Source organism: Tinamus guttatus, unplaced genomic scaffold (assembly GCF_059628265.1).
Source record: "Tinamus guttatus ecotype Peru unplaced genomic scaffold, ASM5962826v1 Tinamus_guttatus_pri_ptg000260l, whole genome shotgun sequence".
In the NCBI taxonomy this organism is placed as follows: domain Eukaryota; kingdom Metazoa; phylum Chordata; class Aves; order Tinamiformes; family Tinamidae; genus Tinamus; species Tinamus guttatus.
This window is the reverse complement of record NW_028288794.1, coordinates 1451851-1466628: the sequence shown is the minus strand read 5'-3', so window position 1 is coordinate 1466628 and position 14778 is coordinate 1451851. Positions and strand designations below refer to the sequence as shown.

The 14778-nt window shown below is 37.5% G+C and overlaps 1 protein-coding gene across 1 annotated transcript in view; it reads left to right on the top strand.

The window, feature by feature from the left end:
• The window catches only part of GULP1 (GULP PTB domain containing engulfment adaptor 1), a 104666-nt gene that overhangs the window by 52306 nt on the left and 37582 nt on the right, over positions 1-14778 (top strand). Inside the window, exon 5 of the mRNA XM_088526986.1 lies at positions 9306-9367. Within this exon, the coding sequence (XP_088383112.1) occupies positions 9306-9367 (62 nt within the window). The remainder of the gene's footprint in view (positions 1-9305; positions 9368-14778) is intronic.

The following is a 14778-nucleotide window of genomic DNA, read 5'->3' as shown; positions in this document are numbered from 1 at the left end:
CATCTGAGATATACGCTTGTTAAAAGTATTTCAAACAACTAAATCTTCACATGTGCATTGTTCTTCCACCTTGCTTATTCTCTTTTCTGATCAATTTATTATTAAATAAAACCTTTAGACAGAAATTTATAGGTACAGTATTTCTGCTAGCTATTATGTTATTTTGTCCCCACTTATTTCTAATATGGAAAATGCTGTTCAGTAAAGGTAAGTTATTTCCTGTCATATAATACCCCTTCTAAAAATTAAGTGAAACATACTGAGCTAGAGCCTCCATTTTAATACCTCAGTAAACTCCATTGGAAAGAAAGCAGATATTTTGTTTCTGTAGCCAGAGTTCTTCCCTGATATCAATATTCAGGCTGGAAAGGGAGTCTGTCATAGCCTATCCCACTGTGCATTGACAAATAACTGTAGTTAGTCTAGTACACTTATTTGCTAAATCCAGATGCATCCACATCATATAAGCTGTCCGGACTATCAGAAGACATATCTGGATCACAAAGAGTATGATCACTTTGATTTTTTTATAATCTCCCCAAATACCATTGGAGGTTGTAGTGTCAAAAGTGATAGAGATCAGCTGTGTTAATCTTGAGATACGTTTATACCTTGATCATCTCAGTCTCTTTTAAGCAGTTTAGGGGTTTTAAAGCAATTGTTGTAAGAGATCTTTTTAAATGTTGTGTTTTCATACAGGTTTTTCTAATCATCAACATATTACTTCCTAAACTGATATACCCATTTGTCCTTATGTGGCTGTGTATACATGCAGTGTTTAGGTGCAAGCCAGAAGTGTTAACTGTGTATCATTTCTAGTAAACAAAGATTCATCTCCCAGTTAGATTTCGCCTTTTTTGCTAATTCTTTTGACGTTAGTATTGGAACTGGCTCATACATGTAAACAAAAAAGAGCTTGCATTTGTTGGCTTTGTCTTATCAGAAATGTGAAAGAAAGATAGTGTTTCTTTTAGATAGACTTGTTGAAATATGGAATGACTGTAATGGAAACCCTCCAGGAGTAAGAGAGTGAAACTAGGTTTTAAACCAGTGCTGAAAATGTAGGGATGTATATCCACTTTGAACTAAACTTAGTAATACAATATATGAAATTCAGTGGACATTATTGATGTTGTGGAGATTGTATATCCCAGGTGAATTTGATTCATCCTTTATTATTCCCTAATGGTCCTGCTTCATCCTGAAATAAATGTCAGCCTTATCTTACATATAGCACAATGTTCACTAACAAAGCTGCTCTTGCATGTAGAAATCTGAATTTTCTAATCCTTTTATTTCAAAAAAGGAGTTCCTAGGATTGGTAATTGCTGCCAGCCTATCAACTCATGAGATGCAGATGATATTCATAACATTAAATGGAATATATTGAAGTAATAGCCCATCACAAATCAAAAGGCTTGTGAATTCCATTTCTATGCAATGACTTTTTATTAGTCTTGTTTATGGAAATATAAACAGATTTAATGAGCAGGATCTGACAAAGCAGAAGAAAGCAATCAAAGGTATAGGATGTAGTTTCACATGGATGGACTTGCTGTGAAGTGGTCTCTAACTTTATTGTTGACTTGAGTGACGTTGCAGAGATCCCAGGATGGCAGAGATGATCTAGTCCCACCCCCTGCTCAAGCAGGGTCACCCAGGGCAGGGTGCCCCGAGCCCCAGACGCGGCCTCGCTGGGGCTGTGTAGAGGGGCAGCCGTTGGAGTGATGCTGACTGGCCTGTGCATCCCTGGATCTTCCCTCCTGCCTCTCTTTGGACTTTGGAGCGACACTGGCTTTCTTGCAATCCTCGGGCACCTCTCCTGTTCTCCATGTGTTCAAAGCTGGTTGGGAGCAACCTACCTGTGATGTCTGCCAGCTCCCTTGTGTTCTCTGCATCATTCATCACCAGGACCCCTGCTGATATACTTGGCAGATGTAGTGGTCATTATTATCTCCCATGTGGTCTGTATATATTTTTGGTTATAAACTGTCCTTTCAAAATCACTAATAGCTTTCCAAGAAAAAGAGAAAACGTCGTCTAAATTCTCTCCTTTCTTTTTTCCCCTCCTCCCCATAAAGGCTAGTAATTGATATTTGCATGTTGGTTTTGAAAATATATCTTTATTGAAACAATTTTAGCGGGTGGAAAGGTTAATTTATGTACCAAACATTTCTGTACTGTTTCAGTTATTGCATCAAACTGCTAAATGAAACTAAGTGGCCAGTTCTGCAGCATGTGTGTGTGCATGTATGCAAGTATCTATTTACTTATGCATTTTACCTAGAGATAAATTATATATTAAAAAAAAAAAATTCCCTCAGCATGAAAATAAAGCAAATGGCATCCATGGAGTCTGAAAGCAGGGGGAAGAGTTTTAGCTAGAGTGAACTCTTTAGGAAAGAAACAATTACCATAGGTTTTTAGAGGAAAACAGGGAAAAAGAAGTATGCATTGGAAATGTTGTCTGTAGAATTCATGTTGAGCACAAATAAGCCTGATTTTACTTTGGAATTTTCCTGTGGTTGTGCTGCTTCTGTTTGGGTCTCTGTAGAATCATATTTCCTTTGGTGAGGATAGCAGTTTGGCAATACCACCCCCACCAGTTCTAAATCTCCTGGCATTTTTATACATGATGTATTTTCTATTACCCAGCTCTTAGTAAGAGAGTGGGAGAAGAATAGTATAATTTTCTGCTGCCTATTTATCTACATGATCTTCAGAGTGGTAGAAATAATTTTATCTGTTCTCTGCTTAAAGAATATTGCAGGCAGCTCAAAAGAAATCCATAAAATTAAGTAATGATATTTAGCAAAATAACTTTTCATTATGAAACTTAAAATATGCCAACTCCTTAATCACAGAGCATTAAATACTTATTAGAACAGTGACAACTCCTCCAAAGTCTTAACCCTTTGAGAGTCTTAAGCTTTTGTTTTTCCCCTCTATGATAATTTCTATAGCGTCGTGATTAATGTTTTACTCTGAGCTTTGCCAGTGTTATCTTGAGATCTACAGGCTAATATGTTCTTGCTCTGGAGCAGTCATCTATGATATAGAGTTGTTCAAGTGCATTATTATCGAGCAGCTTTTCCGAGACAACTGAGATTGCTTCCCAAGTTGCATAGGTGCCCTGCCAGCTAACCGGGTATCTAATTAGAGAGAGCATTTGTTATTTTCTGTGAGCATGATAGTTCAAGGTGGACGTATATTTTTTTAGCTTCGATGGCAATTTTAGAAAATGAGTTAGAGAAAGGTCAGCAGATGTTCTTTTCAGAGACACTAATGTGTTTTAGTTCCCATTCTTCAACTTTGTGTATTATTCTATGGAATTGTTTTCATTCACTAAAATTAGAAATAAATTTTGACTGTGGACTATAAAGCCATAATTTGATAGCAATCAGTGGTGCCTTTGCTTTCCTAGAACTTTTTTTATTAAACCTTTGGTTAAACTTGGAAAAATATCTTGTGAAATAAAGCCCATAAGAATCTTAAGTGTTGTGCTTCTATAAGCAGGTATGGATGTTACAGATTAGCACTTTATAGTTGTTTAAAATGGTTACTGCTACTCCTTTCTTTCTGATTTATCTGCATTTTAAAAAAAACATTTTTTAGTCACACAAACTTTTCTATTAAATTATTTTAATGTTGTTGAATTAGAAAATTAAAATAAAAATCAATTTTAGCTTTTTCCAGTTACTGAAAATGAACCAGGTTTTCCTGTTTTTTTGCCCAGCCAAACAAGCTCATATAGTGTTCTTACTTTGACAGTTTTATGTTCTTGAAAAACTCACAATTTCTTTTAAGTTTTGACAAGACTTTGCCACATTTCCTTATACTGGGATATTTGAATAATTGACTTCTAAATGAAATGATGGGGGAAGATGATTTGTACATACTTGCTAGTGACAATTTTCGAAAAGGTTTTTGCTTAAGTTACACTTCACCAATGATGTCTTCAGTTTCTTCAACTCAGGGCTTTTAGCAGAGGCTCAGTGTAGCTCTTCTGGCAGCACCAAGATAAGAGGTAGAGGCGGAAGAGCTCGAATTTTCTTTTTTTTCCCCCTTTTAATTTAGGGCACTGTGTTTAAGTTTATAGTAACACCAAAAACTAAGTGCAAACGTGACTTGCTCATCACTGATAGCTTGCACTAATATTTTTTTATCTTTCCTTTCTTGTTAAGTGTCCTAAGTATTGCCATCCTTAATTATGTAGTGTTAAATTTGTAGCTTGTGCAATGAGCATTACTCTTCGAGGAAATGCAAATGCTAGATTCTTTTTAGTATTTTGTAACTATGCAAACTGAATGTAGCTTGTATTGTTCTGTTATTTTAATAAGCAGCTATTTAAAACCATGTCTTGAATATTTTGAGGGGAGGATACAGAATGGCTAAACATTCTGGAGAAGCCTACTCTGTTCTAGGAAGATAAGGCTTCCAGGGTCTTGGCTAAGAATGAGTATGTTTGCAAGGCACATTTTATGCTTAACAAAGGGGGATTTTTTTTTTGGAATTATGTATATTCCCTGGTATAGGCCTATATATTTATGGGGCAGAATTTGCTTCAATTTCAATTACTTAATAAGTTTATTGCTGCTTGCTGTTTTTAACACGTACAGATTGATTCAGTCTCTCTAGTTTATTCCCAGAGAAGGTAATTGAGGCAAACACTGTAGTCGAATCTTAGAAGAATATTCATAGATAACTGTTAATTTTTAGGTATGGCATCCAAATAAAAATTCTGGTACCAAGCATTAAATCCCTTTGTTTAAGGTGTCAGTCTTGCTTGCAAGAAAGAAGACCTACCTTATGAAAGCATTTTCTCACTAGCCAAAGTTCACTTTGTGAGAACCCATTCTTCTAGAGCACAGGATGAAAGAAATGATTCAAGAGGGTGACAGTTTCTGTGTGTCTCTACTGAAGACTTTTTTCCTATTAGCAAGGAAAGCATCTCTCAGTGTTAAAGGATTTTGCGTAAGGAGAAGAGCAAAAGCTCAAGTTCTTCAAGAAATTTGTATTTTCACTGTAACACTTAGGTTATTCAACTCAATCCTATATTCTCTGCGCATTAGATTAAGCGTAATGGCCACTCAGACTTACGATTTTATAAGTGCTTTGAGAACAGAGGTAAGTAGAACCACTTGTCGTGTGCATCAATGGCAAGTGTGGGATTTCAGGAAGTTTATTAAAGATGCCCTGGTAAGCAGGTTTCACTCTTTAGAGGAGGAAAAAAAAAAAAGGCAATAAAAAGGGCAAGTAACATGGAGAGGAAATTATCTGAAAGTGTGGGGAGAAGCCTTTTCTGCACTGTTATTACTTTCCCTTATTCTAGGGTCAGCCGTGGCTGCTTTCTAAGGTAAAGTCTTCATTCACTACGGGCAAGTGCTGCACAGGTCTGGGTGTCTCCTGCAGCCCCAGGGCGCGTTGGCCTCGGTGTGTGATTTCTGTGCACGTTCCACGAACACGGCCCCTTGCTCCCGCTGTGAACCTGCAAGGTGGTTACCTGCACTGCTGCAGTGACTCTGACTCGCTGGCCCTGAGTAACGTGGTGTACCGAGCACTTGATGTGAAATGCAAATTGCAAAAGGACCTTCTGGCTGTAATGGAGAGGAGCTGGCATGATTTGGAGGGCTCTGGAAAGGAATGAAGTCTCAGTTCTGAGTATGGTTAATCAGCTTACCATTAAAGAGCTCAACACCTCCCCTCCGCCCCGGACCCTTGCAATCCATTTCTCAAGCCATATGTCTTCAAAATGCTGATTTTTATGCACTTTTCCCACTTGTTTTAGCAGACTAGTATATGCTGGCACAGGGTAAAACCTAAGAATCCTTTCGCCCACGTAGAGTTCTCTTGAAAATTAGGCTGGATGCTGCCCTGCTACTATAGGGAATATCAGATTCTGAACTGCAGACTTCCATGGCAGGTATTTGGGCAGGCATTGCACGTAAGCTAAGGGATTGCTGACCCTCTTAGGCAGGGCTGTGCCTTAGGTTGTGCACCTGAATTCCCAACACAGATCCTTTCCCTCCTTTTCTCCCTTGCACTGTAGGTTTGGCAAAAGCCCACCACATGTTCAGGCCTTGTCCTGCTAGAACTGCCAGCCATAATCCTACTTCTGCTTTAATGGTCTTAGGATGGTTCACACTCAACTGAATTTTATTTCTCAACAAATATCTGAGTACTTATTTGAACTTTCATGCAAGTGTTAAGTGCAAAGCAGCATAAGCGAAGAGCTTCAGAGGAGTTCTAAAATCTATAGCTTTCGTGAGCTTTCATAGCCCACGCTTCTTCATTTTCTGCTTTCATTATGTTAGATGAATGCATTTGTCAGTTTTTGCTTTATTCAGGCTTTAAGGATTTTTTTTAGAGCTCGTGGCATTACTTATTTGTGAAGTCTCTAGATCCTTCTGCTATAATCAATAAAATAATAATGTGGATAGTGTTTTTCATTGTGTTTCAGTGTAGAGTTTCATATTTTGTTTATTGCTTCAGAATGAATAATTTAGTAAGCCGTGAAAACCCATTTAAAATTGACTTTAGAAGCAGGGGAGAAAACAAATAGCAAGCCACATGTACCTTAACTATTTAAAGGAATATCTCTAGTATCTGGTATTTCCCAGCTGCTGTTGAATCAAACTAAGTCTAAGCAGTATTTCAAACTGCTATTGAAAGATAATGGCAAGAGTCTAAAATCAAAGTTTACAATTCCACAGGAGAAGCTGGTAACAAGAATTTCTCTGTAATATCTGCATCGTGTTTTGCACATCTTTGCTATGAGTGTAGTTTTTTTTCTTTCATTGATTTTTTTTGAATGCTGTTAGAGGTGCCCCCCCACCCCCAGAAATGCTGCCATCCTTTTAACCACTACCTGCTTCTAGAGAAGGGGCTTCTAAGATCAGTGGAGAGCTTGGCACCTGTGTCAGTGTCTGCTGATGGAAATGCTGCTTGCTGACTCGGGCTTTTAATTGTTGTCTTGAGTTTTCAAAGGATCCAGGTATTTTTCTGGTATCCTGGTGACTTACTGATTTCCTCTTCCCACTGAGCTGACAGCATCCATCCATATTTCCATATCTGCCCTGAATTAGGGTGCCAGCCTGTATGAGAACTCCCTTGTTAACAGTGTTCCTTCCTTCCCACAATCTCATGTTGTTGTAGCATTATGATTTCAGGTTTGGGAGGCAGGTGGGTGGATTTAAAGTGACTTTATATCTAATAACAAAATGATAACCAGCTGCTTAACTAAGATCAGGCTTTCAGACTTGCCCCACCCCACCTCCTGCAGCAGAAATAGCATCTTTTTTCTTCAGCTTTGAACGTGGCCAGCTTGGGGATGGGAAGAGGGAGAGGAGATATTTTGGACTAGTTAAATGTATTGGTACCTTTCTAATAATTTGTCTGCCTTTAGAAATCATAGAACCTTATTGGGCTGGTGCTAGTTAGTAAGGTGAATGTGGGATTTTTTTTTAAGAAATAGAAAATATTGATTTGGGATACTTTTGCTACTGAAATCTTTTACTACAGAAAATTACTGAACACTCAAGTATGCAAGTGTCCTGCTGAAGCTGGTAAGGAGTTGAGGTGTAACAAAAGGGATGTTAAACACTTGCATCAGCAAGATGCAGGCCTATTTAAGACCTGAAGTTTCCTCTGTGTAGGTCTCTGCTCTGCTGGAGCAAGAGTGAAGGAGCAGTGGAGTCCTGCCCTGTGTGACTGCTGCCTCTGCACCTGGGTCTTTTGGTCAAACCCAACGACTTCATTGTTTGTCTGACTTTCAGTAGCGAAATAACTTGAAATATGATGCTTATATTTTGGGTTGTCAGGCTTTATTTTAATATTCTTCGTTCACATTGACTATCATTTTTTCATCTCCATAACCTCAGCTTTCAAACTTGTGCTCTATACCAAAACTAGGCTCAAATTGGAATATATTTTGGGATATTAGTTCTCTCCTTGGTCCAATATTCCAGTCACAACACACTGCAGTGCATAAGCATAGTCCTGGCTGCATCTGAATGGAGAATTCCTGTTTCCTTGGTTAAGAATTGGCACTGTCACTCTTTAATGATGGATCTGAACATTTTGTTAGATAGAGTGAGGTTTACTTAAATAGGAAAAATCTCCTTCCCTAGCTTTGGAGTTTTGATCCTGTTACAATGGTGGCTGTGGTGACTCCCCTGTGTTAATGGGTTTCTTGCTGCTTGTTTATTCAGAAAAGTTGCTTGGTGGTTTAATGTCAATAAACTTTGCAGCATTTGCTCTAGATGAGTCAAAAATAAATGGAATGAGTTTTATTTTTCTTATGTATTACTGAGAGAACAGTTAACCACTATATTGCAACTCCTGTTAAAGGCACTATCCAAAGGTAGAATTTTGCTTTAAGCTATTGTTCCATTACTTAATTCCATAAAGTCCCAGGTTTTGTGACTTTAATTCATGCTAATAAAAACAGAAAGTCTCATGTTCTAAATACTACTCCCTTTTGAATGTGCAGAAAATACTTAGTGCTGTGTTATAGAATTTCTCCTGCAGTTTTATTTTAGTATTTTGGGTCTTAGTACATTTTTGTACTTTCTTCATTTGAAAGCATTTTTAGAGGGTTTCTGAATTTCTGATACAAATCAGATATTTTTAATATTTAGAATTCCATCTTCTGTTATTCATTTTAATTGACCACTTAAGGGAGGAAGATGCATTTCAAAACCAGTTAACTCATGATATTACCATATAAAATGCACAGAGGAAAAAGTAAGATGATAGTGTGGCCTCCTGAGAAGTGCAAATCATGAAAATAAAATATGTATGTTTATTTAGAATATATAATAAAACATTATGTAAGGTCTGAATTTATACAATCTGTCTTTGTTTAGCTCTGGAAGGAATAGGACTGTTTTTGTTCATTTTCCCTTTGATAATATTTCAAGAATAATTTTTAATCTCTTAATTTATCAAAAGACAAGTCACTGAAAGGACAGCATGCAGTCAGTGCTTTAGCCAACAGAATGTATTGCTGTGGCAGAAGCAGCAAACACCCTTGGACCAGAAAATATATTCAACTAGGATGAACTGGAATTCTTGTGGTAAATAAAGTCAGTTAAAATCTGAAATGCGGCCAAGAGAGGCACCCAAGCTGTTCCAGGTAAAGGGCTGGGAAGTTGCAGGATACAGTGCCTTTCCTTCCAGTCCCAGTAGCAACTTCAGATAATTATCTGAATAAAATAAAGATGATTGATGCTATTCAGGTAGATGTTATGGTCATTTTTAACAACTGGATAATCTATTCAGTGTTTCTTTTGTCTTTCCTGTAGACAAAACTTGGATGCACACTCCTGAAGCCTTATCAAAGCATTATATTCCCTATAATGCCAAGGTAAGAAAATATGAACTTTTTATCCTTTTACCTTTAGAAGACAGCACATTGTGTCTTGCTTTGCATTTCAAAATTGCAGAGACATGAATTTGCCAAATGAGGTGGTGAGGAAAGTTATAGATGTATTGCAGATTAAAGATTTTTGTTTTCTAGATGATAGCTGCTGACTTACTCCTGTTTCATCTGAATTGCAGCTTTCTGTAAAGCATATCTGAGTTCCTGGTCTGCTCGATACTGCTCTTTAGGGGATGCCAAATAGATATAAATACTGGAAAGTACAATCAGATTGTTTACAGTATCACAAGAACAAACAACAATGGCACAGACTTCTTTTGAACAACAGCAAGGGCAATGAATCAAGAGCTTTGTCGACTTGGTGTATTGAAATAGGAAGTATTCGGAAGTACGGTATGATGGGGGTTTTGCACAGTAAAATCAGAAGTCTTACTCTGGTGCTTCCTCGTGCCAGATGCAGTGCAGTTCTGTAGTAGTATTTTAGTCTTATGGCATCTGCTCAGAGGGAGTGCATCTTGAATTTAGAAACTTAGCAAATGCCCTGCTTAAGAGGTGGAGGGAACACTAACCAAAATAACAGAGTAAACTGAGTAATCAGCAATTAGTTGCCGTTAAAAGGGAAGGCTATTTTAATAAATTCCACCATGCTCTATTCTGGATAAAACTGTTTTATCCCATAATTGGTATGATTTTAAATATAAAATTAAAGCTTTGCTCACAGATGAGGACTTGGTTTCTTACACTGGTATTCCCTGCTGTTCTATTTGCAGTTTTCCTTGGGCTTAGAATTGCCACACTGAACAAGCGTTTGTAGAGGAAACGTGAACCTCCTTCTGCTGGGTTGCCAAGTGAACATGTTTTGATTCTGTGTACTCTGAGTGAATTTTTGGCCAAAGGATGTATTACTATTTAACTGCGTTAACCTTGCCAGAAACCTTGGCTTTTATATTGTAACTTTTGGAAGGGAAGAGTATTTGCTGGAGTGGTGGTTCCATCTGTTTTAAGATCAAGCTGAAGCTGTGATTCCTATTGATGTAGGTACAGAGCGATGTCAGTAGCTTTGTGATCTTTAAAGAGAGAAAAAAAGTCATCTCCCTCATCTTGTTCCTTTTATTTTCTTTCTTGAGGGCAGGTGGATTCTTTCTCCTGAATAGATGTCAGTACAGGTACTCAAAAAGAGCTTTGAGACTAAAGGAGGCTGCAATAGGACGGTGATAACCACAGAAACAAGAGCAATTTGTGGGGAAGAGGAGGAGGAGGAGGAAGCTGCAGTACATTATAGCACATGCTAAATTGAGGTTGCCCATTTTTCCTGTTCAATCAGAGTGGAAAACTATTATTCACAACTGTCAATTATTTAATTTTGCTTGTTTTGTAAGAACGAATTATCTGCTCTGCAAACACAATGTGCAGGGTTTCAGGATGTCCACATAGGCTTTTTATTAGGATCTGGAATAAATTTGTGCAGCTTTTTTGAGATTAGCTGACATATGCAGACATAACAAAACAAAGTAATCTGACTCTAAAAGAAGTTTCCATCTCGGTTCTCAAATATTGCTTTCATTAATTTTGTTGTTTTTTTAAAGGGGGAGAATATATGCATTAATACTTCAGTTGGATTTGTAGCATTCTGATTTTGAACTAAAATATCCAACTAGGTTCACATACTGTGTTTAGGTTGTGAAATAACTAAAGGCTGAGGAAGCATCTGTAGAGCCAATATTCATGAAGACTCACTGACACTTTTCAAATGTTTGTGGATATTGCTCCCCTCTAGAATTCTGTGGTACTCTATTTGTACACCTTTTAGACTTGTTCAGGTGAAAAAGCAACACTTGCAACGGCCTTATGGCACAACATAATTATGTGTATGAAGAATAATAAAGATGGACTGTCCAGTAAATCAAATTTAATAAAACTTTGTGATGGAAAGCGATAGCTAAGGAGTTGTTCTTGCATGAGCAGTTAACTATAATCCACTACATATTTTTCTGAATGGAAATTACTTTGGATAAAAAATGTTTTTCATCCTGTTTATAAGACTGCAGAAGCATCTTTCTGAAGCTAATCTTCTGTGATGATCAGAAATAGAATTTTCTAACAAAACACCTTTTCTAATTGTGTTTTACTTCTTTCCTTAAGACACTTTTTAAGAATTAGTGAAAGCTTGTTGAAATGCAGTTTGCAAGTTGACTGATGTCATATAAAGACCAAACATAACACTAATTGAAAACTGAAAAATTTGAACTTGGTACAATTTTTTTTGGTATAAATCAGGAAGGATGTTTTAGTAGGTTTAGACCACAACTTGCTGGGATGATTTTTGACAATATTCTTTGTAAGACCAAATAGGCCGAATTGTTTCTTCTGGAAGTACAAACAGGATCCTATATGTTCTTCCAAGGCTCTTTGCAAATAGCCAAGCGACTACATGAACTTATGTCTCGTTTTCATGTGCTCATTTTTGCAGCTTGCAGATAAGAAGTCTCTGATCTCCTCTGCAGATCAGAGGAATAAGTGCAGTGCTGCAGTGATCTAATGATCAGCACAAGTGCAGCAAATACTCTCAGATTATTACATGCAATGACAATAGATGCAATAACTGGTCCAACAAAGAAGGATCATTAAGTAGAAAATCAAGAGAAACTTTTTCACAAAATGCCTTTTTTAATTAAATATATATATACTTTCTCAGTGAGAAAGACAGTCAGGTGCTCCTCAGCACCTGGCAGGATCAGGTACCAAATGAGCAGCAGGCAGCCAGGGATGTGAACACGTGTTCAGGACAACAGAACAAAACTCAGATTTTTCCCCACAGAGTTAACAAAAAAAGGAAATATGCAGGGGAAAAGGGAGGAAATTTCCTAAAACTCCAGGGTCAGTAGGGATTTGCCTGGTTCTCCACTGTCTCTTTCTATTATTTGTCTATATTTAGATATTTATTCCCTTGAGTCTGCTTGAAACTCATCAGCATCATTGGTGCTGCCACATTCTCCTTCTGTACCGCTCAGTTCCGTAGCGAACTGCTGCCTCCTGCTCCCTTTCCAGCCACTCGGAGCTACTCTTCATGCCTCCTGAGTCGCATATCCAGTGCTGAATAGTCTGGAGTTTCAACATGTAAATTATTGTATGAGAACTTGCAGGGCTGACTCTACCATAACCTCATTTGCTCCCACAAATCACTAGGTCACCAGCAGCAGTTGCTTTTTTTTTTTTTTTTCCTCCTTTAATTAGACTCTGGCATGCAGATAAAGTAACTTTTTCTCAGGCTTTCCATAGAACTGGATATTTCATTTCCCTGAACATTTTTGATGTCTATAATGTCACTCCCTTCAAGTATAACTGGTTAGGAAACTCTCCCCAAACAAACTAGAAACTGGATTATCAAAATGAGAGCACAATTTTTTGAACAACATCTAGGCAAATCGGCATGGAAAATACATGTACTAATTTTGAGAATCGTTTCACACCTCCTGAGCTTCTCTGAGAGAATTTATCTTCAAGAAACCATTGGACAGGCCTTTTAGCCACACTGTGAGGCTAATGATAAACTCTAGAATGGTGATGTGCAGTAGTCACTTAGAGATCCTGAACTGTAATGAACTCTTCTTGTTATCTCAGAAATGCATGTCTCAGGAGGTTTGCACTCAGGAAGTGTAAAACCCATCTTGCACACTGCCAAGGAGCATTTTGAATGTTCAACCTGGGAATTTAAGCCATAACTTACCAAACCAAATAGTCATTCATGGTTTGGGAAGTAGCCAAGAAAAATATTTGTAAAGCTTAATTAAAATGGTTTCATTTTCACTAGCAATTACTACTTACCATTAAAAGGGAGATTATATTGGGCTGCAGTGCTCTGAATTTATTTTTTTTTCTGCTGTATGTTTTCATCTCATCCCCCCCTCAGTGCTGCATCTTTTTACTACTTATATATAAATAGTATTTCCTTCACTTTGAATCTGCAAGGAAAACCAAATAGTTCCTGTAAGTTTACAGCTTGTTTTCAACTTGTTGCTGTAATGCTACTGAAAAGGAAGAAGCTTTGGAATTGAGGATACACATCAAATATTAATGATACATGTTGAACTGTGTTGGGTTGGTGTGTTCAAAACAATTTGAAGTGCTGAATAAAAACATCCCTGAGGCGTATCTCTTATTACCACTATAGCACTAATGTGCATCTGAAATTGGAGATGCTGGAGAAACAGAGAAGTAACTAGACAAATCAAATGAACTAGAGCTTTCCGTTGATTAAGTGGGAAGAAGGTTTTGTTTGCTCTTTGAATATAAGATTATTGCTCCAAATTCACTGAAATTGGGGAATATGTAGGTCTCCATAAGTCAGAATTTAAAGCAGCTTCATAATTTGCAGTCCACGAACCCTTGACAAACTGCAGCTGTTGGAAGCAAGCGTATTCAGAAATTGAAGAAACATTCACCAAAATTGTGTGTACGTACTTAATGCTAAAATTAGTTTTAAAATCTTTAAAACTAGGTGCAGTCCTGAATTGGAAGTGGTGCTTTCTCTCTCTTTTTTTTTTTTTTTTTTTTTTTTTTTTTTTTTTTTTTTTTTTTTACTCCCCCTCTCCCCTAGGTTTTCAAGTAGTGAAGTATTTTAGGGGCTTGCAGCTTTCTAAATCTTTTCCCTCTGGTTAATGGGGAGAAAGCAAGGTGGGGAATTTAGATGTTTTCCCATGTGTTTATTTTTTTTTTTAAGCATTTGAGCCCCCTGTGTTCATCTTGTGCTATTATGAGCACAAGTAGTAATGGGGAATGTGGCTCAGTGTTTTATATCGAATTTTAGCAGTAACCCTCAGAGCACTAAACCGAAAGAATTGTGCTGTGCTCCAGCAGGTTACTGTAACTTCTTACAATTGACTTAGATCATAAATTCTTTGAAGCCAAGCACCATCTTTCTGTTGTTTGTGCAGTCTCCAGGAAAATGAGCTGAAGCCTCTAGGTACCATCCTCATGCAAACATGGTCCTGGACCAAGGTTCTGAATAAGAAAGGGTCAGACAACCTGGGACTTGTCTCTAAGGAGCTTGCTCAACTAAAGAAATAAATAAGGTAATTGGTAATGCCCACAAGAAGTGGGAAAAGTTATTATCCTTACTTTGAGCATAGGGAATTGAAGTGATACTGTTTTTTCTATCCTTCCTGATATTGGTCCCAAATCACTATTTTCCAACCAGATCCCAGACTTTGATTTCTAGTTCAGTGCCTTGAGCTCAAGATGTCAGTTTGTTCTCAGTATGATCCCTCCTTGTATGAACACTTTTAGACTTTGCTTCTTTTCCTATTGAGTATCATACTAAAGGTGTAACTACCACTGCAATATTCCAGACCAGATTACTTTTAACACCTTAGCACCTGAAGATTGTTATTTCATTG